Raw genomic sequence first — 21,706 nt, forward strand, 5'->3', positions numbered from 1 at the left:
TAGATAGATAGATAGATAGATAGATAGATAGATAGATAGATACTTTATTAATCCCGAGGGAAATTCAAGCATCCAGTAGCACATTACAGCAGTGTAGGTTAGTCAAAAGTAAGCAAACAAACTACCTAAACAAGGCCTAACTGTAAGTGTTAGTATAAACATATACTAAATAAAGTAACATATGCTACATAAAGTACCATAGAGTGCAGAGAAAGCAGGTCGATACAAATACAAGCACTGCTGATTATTATGACTGATAAGATAATAAATAAATAGGGAGTTTTTCTTTCTGCCAATGGTATACCGTACATCAACAATGATCACTCTGAGAGGTGCTGTTTGATTTTCATTTTAAGAGATCTGAGAAAGAAAAATGAGAGGAGCAGCAAAGCATGAAAGCCAAAAATATGACTGTGAATGTGTTTGGCAGGGTGACAATTAGTTTATTATTAAAAAGAGGTGCATTGTTAATGGTGTCAAAAGACCTCACAGCAAAACCTGCGGCGTGTGGATGGAGTATGTCAACAGCTTAAAATCCTTCAAATTAGAAACTAACCCATGCACTGAGACCACATGGGGCAGCTGACAGAGGTCTCAATAGAGGACACCGCAAGTAATAGAAAGAAGAAGTGCCTCGAAACATATCAGGTCGTGTTAGGAGCAGAGTCATAGAGATGTCCAATGTGACACCCTGACTGCACCTATCTCATTATATAAACTTTACCAGTAATATGGAATATTAATACTGCACTGTTCTTTGTCAAAGATAAGAGACCATCTGTGCTTTATTAGCCAGTTTTCTCACACACTCTTTCCACAAACAAGGAATGACAAGCTTATCAGGAATATCCTCCTCATTACAGTTTAACTTTAGACTCTGTTTTCTCTTCTCAGTTACAGTGTATTTCCATTACTTGACTGTATGGTCAGAAAGAACAGGCCCAGTTTTGTGTTACTGTTTGCAAAATAGCAAGTCACTCTTCTGCAAAACGAAATACTGATATTAAAAAATCCCTTCCTTTAGTTAAACAGTTAATCCAACCATAAATGAACACTCGTGCTTATTTAGTGTTAATTTAGTGGTATTGCATTTTTAATTGGGGCATTGCATTTGGTAAAATTCCATTTTGGTCCGTTTACTTCTCCATTTTTTATCTTTGATTTAAATCAGACCATGTAACACAACACTTCCTTGACAGGATTCCTTGAATATAAAAAAAAAGCCTCTGCGCTGATGTTATCACAACCAGTGATTAACAGGTAAAAGAAGGGTTATATCCACAATTTGTTTGCAACAAAAGTTTAGCATAATTTGTCTACCATGAAATTGAAATGTTGTCATTTCATGAACATTGTAGATTCATTTCTCTCTAAAAATTGCAGTATCCATGTACCGAACTGTCAACAGTAAAATAATCTGATCCACTGACAAATGTGAGAAGTTTACTTTCACAAATCTTCCTGCCAGAAACGATTGTGTGGTAGAAAGGCTTTGGGAGGTAAAGTGATGTATAGTATATACTATATATATATATATATATATATATATATATATATATATATATAGTATAAAAAGTGACAAAGTACCCAGGAGCAGGTTATGGTGGGTAAATAGGTCAAGTACCAGACTCTCACCAACAAGACCAGGGTTTGTGTCCCATGTGAAACTTGTTGCTTGTTGCATGTTACTGTTGCCTTATTATTATTATTATTATTATTATTATTATTATTATTATTATTATTATTATTATTATTATTATTATTATTATTATTTTATTTTATGTTACAGTTTGGTTAGGTTTAGGCAACAAAACTAATTTGTTATGTCTATGAAAAGATCATGGTTTGGGTTAAAATAGACACAAATATTTTAGGATAACTTCTCCTACATAGATTGCACTGTGAACTTTGGCTGCATTGTTCATGGAGGACTGTCTTGACACTGACACTGTCTGAAGACTGGTGTCAAGATTTAATTAGTTTTATAGTTTTTGAGAAATACAAATTAATGGAATTTATCATGGAAATCCTGTCAGCTCGAAGCATCTGAACATTCCTGCTCACTCAGGCCTAAAATTTGCTGGAAGCTGCATGGTGGTAGGCTCTACAACTGATTTGTTATGAACTATTGCACCAACACTACCACCATGACTATTTGCCAACAGTGCCAGTTGAGCAGGTTTGGCCTGGGACTGCACCTGTACACAAAGTTTGATTTATTTCCATGCATTGGAGGACAGATATCATCAGAGGAAGTAGTAGAAGAGGAAGACAAAGATTTGTAAATACAGCAGGGCCAGCAGCACAGCAGCCTAATAATTTCCCCACCAGAAATGTGTTCCTGGCAGTCTGTAGAAGGCTTGAAAAGCAGCATTTAGGGCTTGATGTTGGCTCTTTATGGCCCTACATACTGTAGTCCTGTTCATGGGGAAAACCTTGAATACACAGCAGTTTGAGTCATATATCTGAACATATCTGTGGATATTCTCCTTTATCCAGGTCATAGCCATCTCAAGGAGATTGAATTGAACACAGCTGGACTTGGTTGAGTGTCTTTGAAGACATTTAGCCTCTCATCCAGGAGGCTTCATCGGTTCATGCTCATCAAGACTAACCTAGGCCAGTCTGACCAACTGATGGTGAAACACAGGTATTTAGCCTCTGTGGAGTCGGTATCAGGGTCATTGATACTTTGGTTTGTTGGTGCTAGTTGTTAAATCTCCTGGGTATAGATGAAAGGACAGCATTGAAGATCTCCTCCTGGTCAGACTAGCCTATTCTAGTCTTGAGCATGAACTGATGAAGCCTCTTGGATGACATCATCAGAGATATATAACAAAGTCATGTTCAGTTCGGTCTCCTTGAGATATAGCTGAACATGTGAAAATCGAATTTTCAACAAAGAACATTCCCGCTCGTCCCCAGATTTCTTCCACCAGTGGTGTCGAACTAGGGGAAAAAAGGGGACCCCCAATTTGGAAAGGGGCCCAAAAAGAAAGCTTAAGCATGGGGTCCAGAATTTTGTAATGCATCCCTGTCTCCTGCACTAACATATTCCAAGGTGGACAACACATCTCCACTTCCTCCTGCTTTACAAAAGTGAAGCCAAAACAATCCCTTTTATTGCTCTGATAAGGTCATTTGGAGCCTGCAACTGCAAAGTAATGATTGGACGGTGGAGCTGCCCCAACAGACCCAACTGCAAACAACACTCAGCTGTCAATTAATGATGTTTTACCCCCTTTTATAACATCAAATAACTACCAAACTTCTCAGAAAAACGAACACGTAAACATACATCAGTGTGACAAGAAGTACCTAAAATGACAGAAATCATCTTTGGGAAAATCCATATGACATGTACTTTGAGTTTTTAGTTTGGCCAAGGTCCCCGCTGTTGACATAGGGAAGAAGGGGTTTATGAGCTATACTGAAGCCAACCACCAGGGGGCGATACAAATATTGGCTTTACTTATGGGAAGATCTCATGGCGTTCATCTTTATATACAGTCAATGGTGGATAATTTCTAAATCTTCTCATATATCAAATAGTCGACAGTCACTATGACATAGGCTACTACATACTCCAATACAATAGGTGGCGATATGCTTCTTACCACTAACGGTCGCAACTCGCTATGAAACCAAAAGGGAAGCAGAAGAAGAAAACGAACCAGAGTGTGCAGTGCGGTCGTTTTGGCGGTAGGTTGCGCTACTGTCCTTTCCTTTTCAGTTTGTTGGCGAATCTCGGTTCCCTCCTGCTTCCAGGTGCTGCAGTTGAGCCCTTCCGCTCTCCGTACAGGAATTTGTAGTCTGCATTACGTCAGTTATCCTGCCAGCGGCAAGGAAGCAGCTCCGTCCAGGAGGAGTTTGGTTGTTTTTTTCTGTGGAGCATTAAAGGGATTCGTGTGATTTTTTTTTTTACCCCATGTCGTATTCAGAGATTGGAGTCCTGGTCTGAAGACGGGGAGGGATGAATGTTTGAAGCGACGCATCACGACTCTTCTGCTTCAGTATGAAAAGTTTGTAAACGGGCTTGGATATCGACGACGCTCTCAGAAAGTAGATGGAGGAACCAGAAGGTGAGGAATCTTTCAGGTTGTAACTTTATGCTGAGATGTTGTCTCAGTTGGTTCGTGTGGTTTAACTCGCTGAGTTTATTCAGCATATCTTTTTCGCAGTTTCATTGCCTGAGCCACTTAGTCGGGACTCTAAGCCTGCAGTCTCATTTCTTGCAGGTACAAATGATTGTTACTGCGCGGGCTGTGGTGGAAAAATTCAAGACTCGTTTCACATGAAAGTCCTCCAGGACACCTGGCACAACGCCTGCTTTCAGTAAGTTTTCCAGTTTATCTTTTTAAACACGCCTATCATTCAAGTGCTCTCTGTACTGTAATGAACACAGTTTTGTGAGTCTTAGTCTGAGAAGTGAATTCTTTGGTTTCATAGAAAGAAGAGGAGAAATAGCTTGCATTGACATGGATACAATTGTTTTTTTTGTTTTGTTTTGTTTTTTCCTGTTGGTCAACATGCTGGCTGCTTTCTCTGTTGGGTTCACTCACAAATGGCTTTGTGAGTAATCCCAGAAGCTTCTGTCTTGTAGCCTAAACATGAGCTTAGACCTGTTTTTAACAATTCACCATTGTTCTGTGCCTCTGAGTACAAAATGCAGCATGTAGGATTCCTGCTGCTGTTACAGCTGACAGTCCTCTACATGGGGATGGTCCAGGTTTCTTGAACACAGTTGGTCAGTGTCCTGGAGGACTTTGCCCAGGTACCCCGCTGCTACACTGGGGCTTAATGATTAGTTTTCACAGGTCATTGCCTCGTCGTGAGAGAGAGTGAACCTGCGGCTGGATGACATACTGTACATGCCAAACATTATGTGACGTTCGCAGAGTTTTCCGCTCGGATAGCATTCACTTTTTTCCCATGGTTAGATAGCGTCAGACAGATTTCTTTCTTCTGTCATGTGAGGTTTGAATTGACAACAATACCACAGCTGCGTTTTTGTCAAAAAGAGCACATATTTAATTTGACAGTAACATAATTAAAACAGGTCATTAAAAACTGTGTGCCCGAATCTGTGAATGCCGCCGTTTTGGAGCACAACTTTTTCTTAGGAGCCACACACTGTATGAATATATCCAGAAATCCTTTGGTTTTATGACCAGAGTCTGGCTCTGGTGGACTGCTGGCAGGTCCAAAAAAGCCTTAAGAGTAGAATAAATGAAATGCTGACTGTGTTGTCTGTTTATGACAACCAAAATAGCTCTCTTGAAGTTTTGAGCCAGTATATAGCAACACACTGTCCTTACATAACCTGGGATTTCACTCTTCCCAAACACTGACTCTCCAGTAACACATGCTGCTACTTAAATCATCTCTGAGGCAAAGTTCCTGACACAGCTGAGTAATGAATGCCCCCCCCACCACCACCACCACATACTTTTTGGCGTGCTCTTTCCGTGTTTTTGAATCTTCAGTTTCACTCCTTTAAAAACTTCCAGATATTAGATATTTCTGCCTCTATGTAGGAGACCAGACTGCAGCATTTGTACTCCTCTGAATGTGCTGCAGTTTGTCCCTCAGCGGTTCAAAACTGAGATACATCCACCAGGGCTGGGCAACATAGCTGAAAAATCTATCATGATAAAAAGAAAAGCCAAGAAGAAAAATGGTTGAATTTAACTACTTTATTAATCAGTGCACACAGGCCATGTTTTAGAGATGAAAAACACTCAAATAAATAAGGATAAAGGAATGATCTCCTCACTCAAAAACCCTAATCACCACTCACATTTTTTGCAGTGCAATTACTTTTCACAAAGAGACAAATTTCTGAATTGCAAAAATAAAATGTCCTTGTTTATGTGATACCCCCCGTGGTGCTCCTATTGTCTATTGTCCACATGCTGCCAGTCTGCCCACCGCGTACCTCCACCTTGTGTAACATTCTTAAAAGCTGACGTCACTCTTGTTCCAGTAAACCTGGCAGTGTTGTTGAGGCCTATAGGTAACAGCACGTTTCTCTCTGCTGTGTTCTGCATTCCTAGACAGCGATTCAGAGACGTGAGTCCACTGTCTCAGACACTGGCTGCAGAATCCTTGGGTCCCCCCCCCCCAAAGAAAGCTGGATGTTTTCCATCTTGCACTTCCCTGGATGCATGTAGTGCTGCAGATGTTATCGTTATACTTGGTCACATAAAGAATATTGTGTTTCAGAATTGTTTAGAGTATGTGAATGGGTGATATTCTTCTTTGTTGTAATATTTTTCTTTTATTTCTTCCTTTATGCATCCTTGATTAACAAAACAGGATGATTGACAGAAATTTAATCTGCAGCTGTTCTTAAAGTCAACTGATCAGTCTAATTTGAAGGTAAAAACAGACCAAGCTTAAGCTTTTGAAGTGTGCAGATTTGGTACTTTTCTTTGTCACATTTGTTAGTAATCTGAATGTTGAGGGCTTTGAACTTTGGTTTGGCTAAAACAAGCTATTTCGTGATGCTGCTTGTTGGGCATTTGAAAGTCATTTTGATGTTTTTATAAACAAAAGATTAATAAAATAACGGGGAAAGTAATCTGCAGATGAATCAGTAATGAAAACACGTCGCAGCTGGTCATAGCTATAGTGCATCTGACAGAGATGTGATGACATGTAATACTGTGTAATCTAAGCCTAGTTACATAATATGATGGACTCCCCTTGAATGGAGAATGAATGGAGAAATAACTGTCTCTCCACTCCTTGAGAAGAGGTTGTTATGGAGAACATTTGGAACATAACAGTCACACACCCTTAGATAAGGCTCCTTTTTAAAGTGAAACACTCCCTCTTCAGGTCCTCAAGGCCATAAGGTCCCTCTTTTACTATCTCCATACTCCCAACAAAGGGATACACTCCAGCAGGAATGTGGATTTGAGGAAATGAGTAATGTTTATGTTGTAGTGTTTGTGCAGGCAGGACCTCTGCATTGTTCATTCAAGAGCCACCTGAGCGTACCCACCCGATTCACTGCTACACACTGAAGGAAGTCAGGTGTTTTTCTAGGCGCCCTTATGTCACTTTATCTTGATAGATGGTAGGGACATAATGAACAAAGACTGTTGTTTATCCGCTAGCTGTGTCTAGGAATTCTTTTTGTTTGGAACAAGGCAGGGGCAGGCAAGGTGGAGGTTTTTGTTTCACCTGCCACACCTGAGCACATACTAATGATATGCTCCAGTTTGCAGAAGTCTTTCTCTTTCTTTCCTCTTATCTGATTGCACTGGTATCACCGTGCAATATCAATACTCACCCTGCCAGTACTGTAACTTGACAATAACTGGATTTTTTTTAGGCAGAGGTTGAAGGCAATAGTACCAGAAACCAGATATGTCGGTCAAAATTTTTGAATGACATACAGGTCACTGTGATTAAGTAACACGTCTCTGGGTTTGAACATTGTTGTTGGTAACATTTAGAATGACGTAAGTACACAACATAGCAAAATATATTACGAAGATCATGTTGGTTTGTAGACATTTTAATGCTGAAATGCGATATGTTGTATCTTTAAATAGTTTAATAAACAAAAACTTGAATTTTTGGTAAATTTGCATCAGATAAATGAATCAGATCTGCGGTCTTTAGTGCAGCTGTGGTCACAGCAGCTCAGGCATCGACTGTTGCTTATCCCATCTTTATCTCAGCAACCTTTCAGGTCCCAACCTTCCCCTCATCATGTCGCAGTGTCTTGAAACCAACTGCCGTCATTATCACGCTGACCTCGTGTTCATTCTTGATATTTATTGCTTTCATCTCAGGATAACAGAGCAGTTTGTTTCCTCACATTCTTTATTATAAGGCCATTAACATGGATGCCACAGGATGTTGACGATTGAAACGCATCCACTGCATCACATCCAGTGCCTCCCCCTCTCTCCATTACAGACACAAACATGTGGTCATCCCACTTTAAGACGACTCCTTCTTAACTACTGCCAGAAAACGCTGAAATATGTGGAATCTTTGCCAGAGTCAATAAGCCTGGATCAACTATACCTGCAGTTCAGAGAGCAACGTGATGCATGAGAATCAGCAGGAAGCTACTGCCAGCAGTGCACCACAGGATTAAAAATGCATAAAAACCACATTCCCACTCGGAGTAATTTCGGGTTGTTGCATAAGACGACATGATCAATGTGATATTCTTAATATGATCATAGACGTGAGCATTCGGAGAGCATTTTCCAGAAGAAGAAGAGCATCTTCAGCAGAGCTCTCACAGTCATGTTGCTTAAGACCCCAGCTCTGCGTTAGAGACAGATCTCAATCAGGAAGTCAGTATGGTTTCTGTTGATGGTTTGTTATTGTAGTCATGAAAACAACCTTTGTGTTGCATCACACCTTCTGTGTCGCTTTTATTTTCAATTTGGAGTTCGAGAATAATGAGTCCTGTGAAGAGTTTTGCACATTCAGTTGCGAAGTGATGTTCAAAACAGTAGAGATGTTCTTCATTTGTTGTGATTGATTTGTCTGTACGGTTGCAGTGTTGCAGCACAAAAAAACAGGACTAGAGACATTTCAGTAACCGAATCTCTGACAGGACGGTTCATCCTTGATTGTATTTTGGCACTCGAACCTGCTGCCACCATTTTGCATAACCAGTGCAGCTCGTTCAGGAACGCTCATAGCCTGCAGGTGCTTTTTAGTCTGCTAGCAACTTTAGCATTCCTCACTCTGAACATTTTGTCCCAAAGTTGCAGCCAGGAGCGTCCCCTTAATCTCTTCTCCTGGATCAACAGTATTATTACTCAATAAAATGGAATTACATCTGACAAGTTCTTAATGTTTTCCTTTTTAAACAGTTTTTTTGGTACCATTTTATCCTAATTATACAGTTAACAGTAGATAATGACTGACAATATCGGGAGATAGTGAGAGACTATCACACAGTGTGATGCCTGACTGAAGCCAGGATGTTAGTTATGTGCTTTGCACTTTTGACCGCAAGGTTACCAGTGTGCCTTCTTATTATTACAATGATGTAGATAAGAAAATGCGCAATGAGAAGTTTAAGTAACTGCAAACACAAACTGCTTAATAAGCAACCAGATGATCTGAGTACTTTGCCTTATAGAGATTTTTTTTCTAGGTTATAGGTCGTTTTCAAAGTGGTCGTGCAGTTTCCCCTCAAACAACTGGATTCTATTAAGGTGCTGGAAATCAGCAATGTATTTGGCAGCCTTATTGGTAGTGTGCAGAGGCTAATAACTAAATGTTCCTCATGTCCGCCATCTACAAAGCCTTGGCGGATTCCCCTTTTTGAGTGGTGGATCAGCTCCTTGTGCTCCCTTTTTTCTTTTTTAACAGTCTAACACTGCACATTAAACAGCCAGCATGCAAGACCCGACACATCCCAGGGTGAGGTATTTACTGTGTTAAGACAAAAGTACATGTTGTCATTGCCGGGAACATGCCCTCAGCTACGGCTCCTGTCCTGTCCAGCATGGGAGCAGAAAGTTTGGTGTTCAGCAGTACGACTTATGGCTCCTTGACAGGCTCTTTTTTTTACCATTTAACACCATTCATTTTGAATGTAATGTATGTGAAATGAGGAATGGAAAGTATGGATAGGTTACCTAGTTTCCCAGATGGTTCAGATTTGTACCTCTCGCTAATTTATACATTTCTCTTTGTTTTCATCCCATAACTAATTCTGGCCTGTAGTGCTGAAACTATTAATTATGAATATACAAAATTTGACAGTTAGAAAATAAATAACTGATGTTCATTTTCAGTGGGAGGAAAAATCCAATGAAGTGCTTCACAAATGTGATGATTTTCTGCTTTTCTGAATTGATTAATAAGGATAAAGTAAGAAATTTGAAGGCATTGCTAAGCTCTGACAATGTGTTGAGTATAAGATAAGATAAGAACTTTACTGATCCCGCAGGAAATTGTTGTGCCAGGGTTGCGATACAAAGAAGCAAAGAAAAGTATCAAGTAATCACACAAAATATAAAATAACAGAGTAATATAAAAAATAGCTGAGTACTATAAAAAAAAGTAACAGAGTATATACATGATATAGACAATGGCGGATAAGGTGGAGAAAGGCAACGGATAAGGTGCGGATACAATCTTAAAGTTTTGATAGTAGTGCAGGATAAATTGTTATCGTCCTATGTGGGTAAAAGGGATGAGTTGAAGAGTTTAATTTCTAAAACATTTAGTTTTAATCACTAAAAGATTTAATTTTGAATTTGATTGATAAGGAAAATCTTTTGTTGCAGCATTGCTGTCTTGCTTTACGTACATTTTAATCTATAGAAGACAGAGATGTGACATTATCGGGTGGTCTTTGTAATAACACCCCAGGCTTTTGAGTTTCTGCCATATCACCTTCATTCTTCCCTCTGCTGTACTTTGTTCTGTGCAAACATGACCACGACTGTTTCTGCCCTCTCAGGTGTTCTGTGTGCTGTGACCACCTGACCAATTGGTACTATGAGAAGGATGGAAAGCTGTACTGTCGCAAACACTACTGGGAGAAGTTTGGAGAGCTCTGTCACGGCTGCTCTCTGCTCATGACTGGACCCGCCATGGTGAGTCTGTTGCACTCGTTAAACAGTTTTTTTACACTTTGTCAAGAGATTTATAGGCAGTTCCAGACCAAAGTGTTGAGCCATAGATTCGCATAAGATTTTTACAGAACTAATTTCAGCTGAACTGAAGCTTAATCAATTTTATAAGGTTGAAGGGGAACTCCATTGATTTTTTTTTTAACCACTCAGCCAGTGAAAACTACATTTATAGCAAAGTCTAAGTTACAGCCTTGGGGTTGGATATGTGGAAAACATGTTAGCAGTAGCGAGGATGTAACAAAAGGCACTATCAGGTCGCATTTTGGAAAGTGCGGGATTCAGATTTTTTTAACACAAGTCAGAATGTCATTGACTGTCTTCTATTACAACTCAATTGTTGAAGTACCGGTACACTTTTATTGCTTGCTTATGGCACACACTCTGGTATGACACTCAGGCCAAACTTTAAAGTAGTAGTAGTATTATTAAAAATCTAAAAATAGCAGAGCTGTCTGTGCAGTTTTCTTCTGTTTAATTTTTTTTTCCTGGTGTGTAATGAGCATTACAACCTACCAGACTGTTAACGCATTTACATTCTTTTCTTTTTTCTCTCTCTCTTTGCTGGTTTTTGATTGCGTGAGGCTTCTGTCTAATAAAACCCAACACTGGGTCAAGACTGTTAGATCGCTGTTACTGTGTGTGACTGCCAGACTTTCAAAGTCTGCTTTGCTCTGATCGTATAACAACAATTGCCAACAATTTCCTCCTCTGCTTGAATAATACCAGAATGCCCACAGAGCATGTCAGTGCTGTCTGTGTTCCAGTTTCTCCCTACTGCTTCAGATAATGCTAACATGCATTAAAAGGCAGGGGGGGTCATTTTTGTGGCTATTATTACATTTACAGATGAGTGATACTTTACTTGGCTCCTGCTGAACATAGCGGATTGGGCTCTAGACCTCACTTGTGAAATCCCCCCCCCTCCTTTGGGGCCCCATTATATTCCCTTTCTGTACAGAAGTTCTCCACAGTTCACTTCCCCCTACCCCAAGTCCACAGAGGATCTAGTGGGAACACGCTAGAACATGAGGTCCATCATGTTCAGTCCTCTGCGGTGAGGTTACCCACACAGTCTGTTGTTAAAGCAATACTTTATCACTTTTGAAATAAGAAATAACAGCGGCTCCCCTCTTCAGATTAAACGTTTGATTAATAAGCAATTAAAGGCAACCTCGCTCAGTTCGCTTCAGTCAGGGGTTTTGTTGCCGCAGCCTTACTTGGTCTGGCACTTCTACTTGAACACGGTGTTCTAGCATTCATCATTTTGCCATGTCCGTCACGTGTAGCTACAGTTTAGCAGAAGTTACGCAGTGTTGCTTTAAAGGAAATACCTGTTTCCTTCCTAATATTTGGCTAATTTCCATCATCTTACTTTTGACTTTCAAGTTCCAGTTTCAAAGTGTAATTTTATATACTTTGATGCAAATCCTACTACTAACATGTAGAGGAAAGTTAACCATACAGTTTACACCGATTGGCTATTGCTGTCAATCAGATTTCTGAAGTATCTAAACAAACTTGTTAGAAATGGGATTTAGTTCATTGTGGATGGCAGTACGCCTTCGAACCATATATTATTATGTAACAGTTTATGCACTGAGGCAAGGAAGACTTAAAATAATCAAGTAATAATAGTAAAGGTCACCTCCAGCACCAGAGAAACTGATGTATTATGAATTTAGTCCAACCTCCAGCCAGCTCTGATGTAATATCTATAAGTTGAAACATGAAATTCAGGTGGCAGCAGCTCTTGTTGGTCACAACCGGGGTCACTTGTCTAACATGAAGCCAGGCTGGAGTTTTTCTTTTTGCCACCAAGCAACACACACAATGGACTCTTCTATTTAGTATTGGCATCCTGCTTCATCAGCCAGCGAAGCCAAGTGTTTTTGGCAGTGCTGATTTGGCACGTCAACCTCTCGGTCAGAAAGAGAATCATTGTGGTCCATCAGCAGAGGAGGGTCATGCAGAGCTGCTGCTGCTAGCTTGTTAGGCATTCAAGTCCAGAGCACTATTGTTTTTTTTGTCCCTGTTTTAATGATTTGTTAGTTTATTGACTGATTAAAGATTATTGTTGTATTTTAAGGTTTGAGCATTGTGTACCTGCTGTCCAGTCTCTCCAAAATGAGACCCACTTAAATTCTCTCCGCTGCAGTCTTGTTTTGCCAAGTTTATTACAGGTCTGTCTCCCTGTCGAAGCTCGAGGCAGGTTGCGGCTGCGGTTAGTGTTGGTGGTTCTGTTCTTGGCTTGAAGGCAGGGAGTTACACACTCCTGAGATATCACAATGATTTGTCTGACATCACTCTAATCTCCCCGTTGAGGCAGGAAACCCTTTCCCAGCACTGACTCGCTGACTCAGATCTGTGTCAAACGTGGGAAGAAAACATACTGATTTTAACTTTCATTGTGCTCAGATTGCACATAGCTAAACAGTGACTCTAAAGCTGCGTCCCAGTCTGTGCTACATGAAATTCTAAGCAGGTTTTGATAACGTTGTGCATACATGCCAGAAAACTGAATTAAAAAAAGGTTGCGTAAAACGTAAATTAAAACAGAATCACTTGCAAACAAACTGTGTTCACCGACAGCAGTTTAACAATCTGTTGGAATATCCTTTATACAATCATGTGTTTGACAAAGTGGTGAACCTTCCCATCCCTCCTTGTGAAAGACCCAGGATGCCCCTTTATCCAGTCACGGGTCGATCACCTGTTACCAGCTAACCTGTGCTGTGTTGCTGGCATGAAATACAATAAGTAAGCACATATTTACAAAAAGCAATGAGGTTAAAAAGGAAACACATTGAATAGATGTGCAGTTTTTAATTTAGTATATGTCAAGAAGGATTAGCCAATTAACACGTTCTGCTTGATTTATGTTTTACACCATGTCCCAACCTTTATTGTATACTCATAGCAGCTAGTATGACATCTAAAACAGTTTCTAATGCGCTCTGTCGATGGGGATTATTCTCCCACGTCTCATTGCACAAAGGAATTTGAGGGGCTGCTCACAGCTGGAAACAGTTAAAACAAATTATGAATGGTGGTGAAACAGCTTCAGGAACATCGCAGAAAACAAAAATAACTTCTTTTGGGGAAAAAAAAACATTTTGCTTTCTTTTAAATTGGTTAAAGATGTTAATGTCTTGTCTGCAGTCAGTCAGACAAATACTGTCTCTGTTGAAGAAAACCTTCCTGTTATCATACAGTTTCTCCTGCCTTGTTTTATCTCCACGTCACTCAGGTGCAAAAATAAATTTTCTACTGAGCCACATGTCAGATGTATCCTGAACATTTCATAGTGGAACCTGAAACCAGCGTTTGTTTGTAGGTATGTGCACAGTGAGATTACCTGCTTGCTGAAGGGCAACAGTCAACACATTATCTCATCTGGGAGAGAGCGTGAGAGCAATAAAAACGCAGACGAAAGGAGAGGGTTGCATAGATATTGGAAAGGGAAATGCATGTGTTAGAGTTAATGAGAGCGAAAGCTCGTGACAGCGTGCGGGCTGGTTTCAGAGGGTTCAAAGAGGACAACGTCAGCCAGGCGAGTGGCTCAGACCTGCGGAGGGAGGTGACATCATAGCAGATTCCAGACGGTGTGAGAGTAAAGCAGGTGTTATGAATGTGTCACAGCGGGAGGAGGACACAAAGCAAACACGCAACACAACACACTCACAATCTCCGACAAGCAACGCACAGCAGATCCAGAGAGCAGCCTCGCCGACAGCGTACGACTTCCCCCCCCAGTTTCCATACGAGTGAGCGCTTCGAAGTTCGACCCGTTCTGTTTGTGCTTCCAGGTGGCCGGAGAACACAAGTATCACCCTGAGTGCTTTGTGTGTCTGAGCTGCAAGGTGGTGATTGAGGACAGGGACACCTACGCCTTAGTCGAGCGATCGAAACTCTACTGGTAAGAAATCTTTTTAACCTTTTTATCTTTTCTATTTTTGCTATGTTGATAGCGTTGGGAACACATGGCAGCCTCAATATAAGTCTCGGTATGTAGACTAATTACAACATGTGGAAGTAAAGGTTGTAAAGATGCTAACACACCAGTGACATAAAAGAAGTGATAGTGTTGCTGAAAGTTGTGCTTTTTACAGGTTACAGTAAGTCAAGACCACAACTTTCTACGTCAGGAAAAACAGCGCCCTAAAGTTAATGTTCAGTCAAAAGCATGCATTTTTAGTTAGTCATTATTCCATGACTTAACAATGAGCACATGTCCACACATGCGCTGATTCGCCCTCTTTTCTGTTGCGTGCAGTGGAAAGTGCTACAAGCAGGTGGTCCTCACACCCATGTTGGAAAAGCGTTCGCACGACTCTGTCCTGGACTCCCTGCCCCACACAGTGACCCTCATCTCGATGCCCTCTGCAGCCAACGGCAAGAGGGGCCTCTCCGTCTCTGTGCTGAGGGACGTCAACGGCTTGGCGAGTGTTCAAGTCAAAGAGTAAGTGGAACCTGACAGAGGCTGATCTCTGTACCCGTCCTGCCCCTCTGCAGGGAACAACATGAATAATGCTTTACGTAAGGATGATTATGGGTTTGCTAAAGAGCAGGGCACCGGTGTGTGCATGTAAGCGTGTCACTGCAAGGAAATGTAACTATCAGCGGTTTAGTAAGGTATTAAATAGTGACTCAGTGGACCTTTACCTGTCCTTACATCAGTGCTTTCCTTCTCTAGTGCTAATACTCACATAGAAGTGTTTGTACCGTGTTGTTCCAGAGTCAGAGGGATGCTTATTAGTCCAGAGGTGCGAAATGCCATCCATGCTGGGGACAGGATCCTCGAGATCAATGGCCTTCCTGTCGGGACTCTGATGGAGGAGGAGGTGAGTCTGTACCTCGCACACATCCCTGATGCTCGCTGAGCGATATGTGATCTGACACTCTTCAAAGTAAGCTAATTAGTGTCGCTATTCAGGGCCAGTCCATTCCTTAAGTGCAATTTGCAAAGCTGTGTTCTTATTGTACAATAATGGCACATGTGATTTTTGGCATTCCTCACATTCCTCCATCATTTATACATTCTTCAGCTGGGAGAGGACGGTATGTGAAAAGCTCATTCCCACAACCTCACCCCTGCACCACCCGCCCTTCCTACCGACTCCGTCATCATTCATCTGTCATCATTCTTCTCTGAATTATTTGTTTTTATTGTTTTGTTACCAAGTTCCAACCTACAGTACACTGTTTCCCACGTTTCCGTATTATGTCCCATCTCAAAGGTTACGTTACATTTGCTGTAATTCTTTTCTCATCGGGTCCGGCTAAGTAATCTAATTCTTCCACTTTCTGTCTATAACAGAAGTACAGTCAGTTGCCAGTTTATTAGGTACACTTAGCCAAAGCCCTGCAATAAATCCCTCCTCTGTATCATGCTCAGTATTTATTGAAATCCTCAATTCAAAGAAACCATGTTGAAACTCTTGTCGGTTTGTTTAGGTGGATGATCTTATTCACTGCACCAGTCACACCCTGCAGCTGCTTATAGAGTATGACCCAGTCAGGCAGCGTTTAGACCGACTCAGGCTGGGATCACCAAGAACCAGTCTGGGAGTCCCGGCCACCTCCCGCATGCGTCTGTCCTCTCCTTCTGATGCAGTCCTTGAGAGAACCGATGTGGTTGATGATGGCACACTGAAAAGAAGGTCTTTGAGGTAATTTGGAGCAGCAAGGACTCATACCACTTACATATTGTGACTCGGTAATGAACGAGACGTGAGTGGACATCAGTTGTGTGATTCTTAATTCACCACACTCCCTCTGTTCCAGGCGGAGTAACAGCATATGCAAATCGCCCGGGCCAAATTCTCCTAAAGAGACGCCTTTTATCACGCGAGACATTGGGCGCTCTGAATCACTGAGATCCCCCAGTAGCTGCTCTCATCGCATCTTTCGGCCGTGTGACCTCATCCATGGAGAGATCTTAGGAAAAGGCTTCTTCGGACAGGCGATCAAGGTCAGCCTCCGATTGCCATCAGTTCTTCACTTTATATTTTGCTTCTGCAGTTCAGGACCTTTTGGTTCATGTGTTGCTTTTATCCCACTAACAGGTGACTCATAAAGCCACGGGGGAGGTGATGGTGATGAAAGAGCTGATCCGATGTGATGAGGAGACCCAGAAAACTTTCCTGAAGGAGGTAATCTGCAGCAGGAGGCCTCTGCCTTCACATGAGTGTAAACAGATGAGAGATTATTAGTTTGCAATTATAATGACAGAATTGTTTATAACTTTAACTGTTTTTCTGCCAAATCATCAGGTCAAAGTCATGCGAAGCCTCGATCATCCCCATGTGTTGAGGTTCATCGGTGTGCTTTACAAGGACAAGAGGCTCAACTTGATTACTGAGTTTATCGAGGGAGGAACCTTGAAGGATTTCATCAGAGACACTGTGCGTTCCACTAGCTGATTCACTTAACCCTCTCCCCGTCCTCCTCCACAGCAGAGCACAACAAACAAAACCTTTCGGTGGTCACAGAAAGAGCTGCTTATAATGTGGGAGGAGGCTGACCTGAAGTAAACTCTGCACTGATAAGTGGGCTCTATAGTGGGCAGGCTGGCATGCCAGCTGAAATGAGAAAAGTTGTAGAAAGTGTTCCCAGGTGAAATTTAAAGAGCTGTGATCCCTTCCTCCCACAGCTGACTATTTTTGCAAAGCCACTCAGCTCAAGAAGGAGAAGGAGAATGTTTTTGTTTTTTTTCAGTCTCTAATTATGTTAAAAGTATGTCGGGGAGGGACGTTTCCTTTATTTGATTTATTAACATTTCATTTTGATTACTGTTTGTGTTAAAATTCTGTTTTTCTCGCTACCTTGGTGTAAAATCATTTTTGTATTTATCTTTTATTATGCATTCTGACCTCTGGAAGAACTTCTGTTGATTTTTCTCTTCTCTTTTGTTTTTCTGTTTCTTCACTCGGGACTACCAGGACCCGTTTCCATGGGAGCAAAGGGTGAGCTTTGCAAAGAGCATCGCTTCTGGCATGGTGAGTTGAGCTATTAGAGAAATCTTTGGTTGCTATTTTCAGCTGCCTTGTGGTCTCTGGGATCACCGCAAGGGGTCCTGAGATGAATCTAAGGAACAGCAGATAATAAGTGAGAGAGTAAATGATTCAGGAGAAAATATTTTCTCAGTTTTAGTTTTAAGTTTCACCTCTTCAGGCCATGAAAATGTCTCAAATGAAATTAAAATCATATGCAGCCTGTGGTGGGTGTCTATGAGTTGACAAGGGTTTGTATTAATGGGTCACAACCAGACCACCACCTAGTATTTAAAGGCAGAGTGCAACATTTTAGATTGCATAGTGAAGGTTTGATGAAATCTTAATTTAGCCACTGAATTGAGCTTATAGAATCTATAAGAAGCATAAAAGATGGCGTCAGATTTGTGTGTAGATTATGCTGAAAACTTTTGAAGTGGATTTTCTTACACATGTCTGAATTGTATCCCCCGTGACTTTCCTCCTTGTTTCAGGCCTATCTTCACTCAATGAGAATCATACACAGAGACCTCAATTCTCACAACTGCCTGGTTAAACTGGTAGGTGACATGGCATCTTTCCAGCCATTACACATCACAAAATTTGAACAATGAGGATGAGGCCTGGGAATGATTTGTAAGTTTCATGAACTGTATAAAACTTGGCATGCATAACGTTGTGACAAAAGTAGTTCCCAGCTCTGTGATTTGCCAAGACAGTAGTGTCAGTATAAACAGGCGTGTTCAAAACTTTTTTATAAAGCTTAATGAGAACACAAGACAACACTGTATTACTTAATCAGATTTTTGCAGAGCCTCTAAGAGCATTTACTATATTTATGATGCCTTGACATTATAGAGCATTTATTCCTCTTCTTCCATCAGTATGCTTATTATATAAAAACTATGCACTCTTTAGTAATGTGGCTCTTCAAAATGATCCGTCACCTTTCAACAGGACAACACTGTGGTCGTCGCAGACTTCGGACTGTCCCGACTCATAGTGGAGGACAAAGTCAAGCCTCCACCTGAAAAACCTTCCACTAAGAAGAGGCTGTTCAGACGTGTTGACCGAAAGAAGCGGTACACTGTTGTGGGAAATCCTTACTGGATGGCTCCAGAGATGCTAAATGGTGAGCCTGTAAACCAAACCAAAAATGTGAATTACCAACTCGATGTACAGAAACTAATTAATTCTTTTACTTGATCTTATTTCAGGTAAGCGCTATGATGAGAAGGTGGACATTTTCTCCTTTGGAATTGTACTTTGTGAGGTAAGAACATGCTGATTTTACCCCGATTGTCTGCTCTGATAAGACATGTGCTGTTTGCAATGCTAAAATCCTGCACGTTGAAACACAAATAATGGTTTTCAAAACGGCTTCTCCTCGTAGCAGCGTTATCAGATCATGACAACGCAGCCTTTACAAACTACTGCATCACCAAAGAAGTCTCAATCCCACACATCTAAAATGCAGTTGTATGCTTTAGTAAATGCTAGGATGCTGTGCAGCGTAGACGCTATTGTAGTTAATGGGCTAAAACACTTCTGTGGTCTGTGCTTAATGTCTGTGTTTCACCCTGATATTTCTGAAGTGTGTGTCTCTATCCACTAATGATTTGACTGGTATTCCCTCTTCTGTCTCATGACACAGATCATTGGAAAGGTCTACGCAGACCCTGAGTGCCTCCCCAGGACTCTGGACTTTGGTCTGAACATTGGAAAGTTTGTGGAGAAGTTCCTCCCTGAAGACTGTCCGCCAGCTTTCTTTCCACTGACTGTGGCCTGCTGTGACCTCACACCAGACAACCGGTGAGCACCTGCTGTTTTTAATGTATACATTTATTTATTGTGATACTGTGGCAAAAAAATGAAAACAAGGGGAATAATAGTGTTTTTCACCTTGAGAGACAAACAGTTATTTGATCTCAAAGGGTTGGTAGAAGCAGCAGACGGAAAAAACAAGTGCTCTCAGATGCCATGTTGACCTGCCTGCGCCGGGCCACGCCTCCGCCGCCAGATTGCTTCCTCATGTTTTCTCTCAGCCTTGTCAGTCTGGTTTTAACCCCAAACCCCTCTGTATGCCCTTCCCTCCTCTTTCCTCCTCCTCCTCAGTCCACCGTTCCAGAAGCTGGAGGACTGGTTTGAAGCTCTGTCCCTCAACCAGGAGCTGGGGATCCCCCTGCCAGCTGAACTGGATGAACTGCATCAGAGTCTGAGTCGACTCCACTGGCCTAAAGATGTCTCACCAGCTCAGAGTGCAGATCAGTCACCAACCCCAACAGCAGTTTCTCCAGACTCATCTGGTATGACAGACAGTAGCACCTAGGACCTGTACCTCCCCCTTTTTTTATTTTCTGACCACTCTGAACTGCTGCACTAATACTGTGGATGAGAAAAAGAGGAAAATTGCATTGAACCCGAGCCATATATGAACTGGATAACCTGAGGTAGCTGGACCAGTCTCCCTGTGTGGGGCCTAAACTCTTCAGAGGGCCCATGAACTGCATTGTGGGTGGAAAGACACATTTCAAAGAGACAAGTGTTAGTCACTAGATTTTTTTTTTTGCCCACAGAAAAATCAACACACAAAGGGTTGTAGTAATGTTTACTGCATATAAAGGAAATATGCAACTTTCCCCAACAGACAACAAACATCTTTTTAAGGTGGAAGGCTTCACGTGACAGTAGTTTTGTTTTTCTGGTTCTGAAGTTGTTGTTTGCTATGTGTGGAATGCACAGATCAGTCCTTGGCCAGAAGAGGGCTCATCTTAACTGTAGCAGCAAAGACGACAGCGATGCTTGACAGTCCAAGTAAACAGAGGGGCAGGGTTTGAAACACACAGGTGTGACTTAAGGCAGCAGTGAAAGCAAAACACTCGCTGACCCTGAATAGTTTCATCACTCTGAGATTTGACACGAGATGGCAAAAGAATGTTTAGATTTGTTTTTCCATCTCAGCACCCCCTGATCTCCTTTTTGACAAGATGGTTACAAGTATGAAACTGTACTTTGTAGTGTAATGATTGTAATTCAGTTCTTAGAATGACGAATAAACACTATTTAGATTTTTCAACACCTGATAACTATTTTAAAAACACTGAGCAGAGGCTCTTTATTAATAATTGTAAGACATCATCATCATCGTGCAAGAGTTGACCATGAAAAGTTGCTTTGTGCAGAAAACTGGATTTTTTTTTTCTTAAGAAATGTATATAAATGTGTACATAGTATGCCTCTAACTGGATGTCATTTTCTAATGGGAACTCTAGATTTGTAGATTTTTAGACATTTCGTCAACGATGGACGTTTTTGCCTTTTTGCTATCTTCATGCGAGGTACTGACGACCAGTTGTAACCACTATTATTTATATCATTGTAGTGTTTCATAAATAAACCCTCTGAAAGTTGGATTTTTTTTTTGTTGTTGTCATTCTTCTATTTTGAATGTCAGTAACACTGATTCAGGCTCTTCTGTTACAATTCAGGATCAAAGTTAATTTGTAGATCTGGTTTTCTTTTACTACAAGGAATTGGTTCGCAAGAAAAAAGTCATTAAATGGAAATGATCATATGTTATAACTTACCGGGGAATTCATTTATTTTGTCTGTTTCCTAACATACTGTACTGCACTTGTATTTTTGACTGTTGGTCCAGACAAAAGCAGATTTAAAGAGTCACTTTACCCCCAAATGAACAATACATATTCTTCCTCCTACCTGTAGGGCTTTCTCTCTCCATCCTGGAACAGAGCAGTGGCTCATCAAGTAACTAAGTTTGGTCTGCTTCAAGGTTAGTGTCTCATATCCAATTAGAACAAACCAATTCTATCACAATCAAAGTGTAGTGAGTGAGTAACAACCAGACGTCCAGAGTGTTTTTCTTCTTGATGCGTCTTGCGTTTTTAATTCCTTGGGTGACTTGAACTCAAGTGCTGTGTTTAAGAATTGCCACCAGAGGGAGCTGGTGCAAAAGGTTCCTGCTGTGAACAAACCTTGAACAAGACACTTCAAAAAACCCCAAACACTCCTGTTGTAATTTGTTGTTGTAGAGGTGGAAAAACCCCTCTGTATAATTTTATA

The 21,706-nt window shown here is 41.1% G+C and overlaps 1 protein-coding gene across 1 annotated transcript; it reads left to right on the forward strand.

Moving 5' to 3' along the window:
* The first annotated feature begins 3,774 nt into the window (after positions 1–3,774).
* On the forward strand, positions 3,775–21,036 carry limk2 (LIM domain kinase 2). Its single transcript, XM_046387399.1, has 16 exons — positions 3,775–4,082; positions 4,239–4,335; positions 10,457–10,592; positions 14,438–14,547; positions 14,905–15,090; positions 15,367–15,472; positions 16,086–16,300; positions 16,416–16,602; positions 16,697–16,783; positions 16,904–17,035; positions 17,573–17,629; positions 18,118–18,183; positions 18,581–18,755; positions 18,841–18,896; positions 19,278–19,435; positions 19,739–21,036. Exons 1-16 carry the CDS (start codon positions 4,067–4,069, stop codon positions 19,950–19,952), a joined length of 1,998 nt encoding a protein of 665 aa, XP_046243355.1. The 5' UTR covers positions 3,775–4,066; the 3' UTR covers positions 19,953–21,036.
* Positions 21,037–21,706: the final 670 nt, after the last annotated feature.

Source organism: Scatophagus argus, chromosome 4 (genome assembly GCF_020382885.2).
Source record: "Scatophagus argus isolate fScaArg1 chromosome 4, fScaArg1.pri, whole genome shotgun sequence".
Taxonomy (NCBI): domain Eukaryota; kingdom Metazoa; phylum Chordata; class Actinopteri; family Scatophagidae; genus Scatophagus; species Scatophagus argus.

Excerpts from the sequence above, each read along its gene's own strand:
- limk2 (XM_046387399.1), top strand. Across the intron at positions 14,548-14,904 it reads GAGCGATCGAAACTCTACTG|TGGAAAGTGCTACAAGCAGG; the intron begins GTAAGAAATCTT and ends TGTTGCGTGCAG. Across the intron at positions 19,436-19,738 it reads GACCTCACACCAGACAACCG|TCCACCGTTCCAGAAGCTGG; the intron begins GTGAGCACCTGC and ends CCTCCTCCTCAG.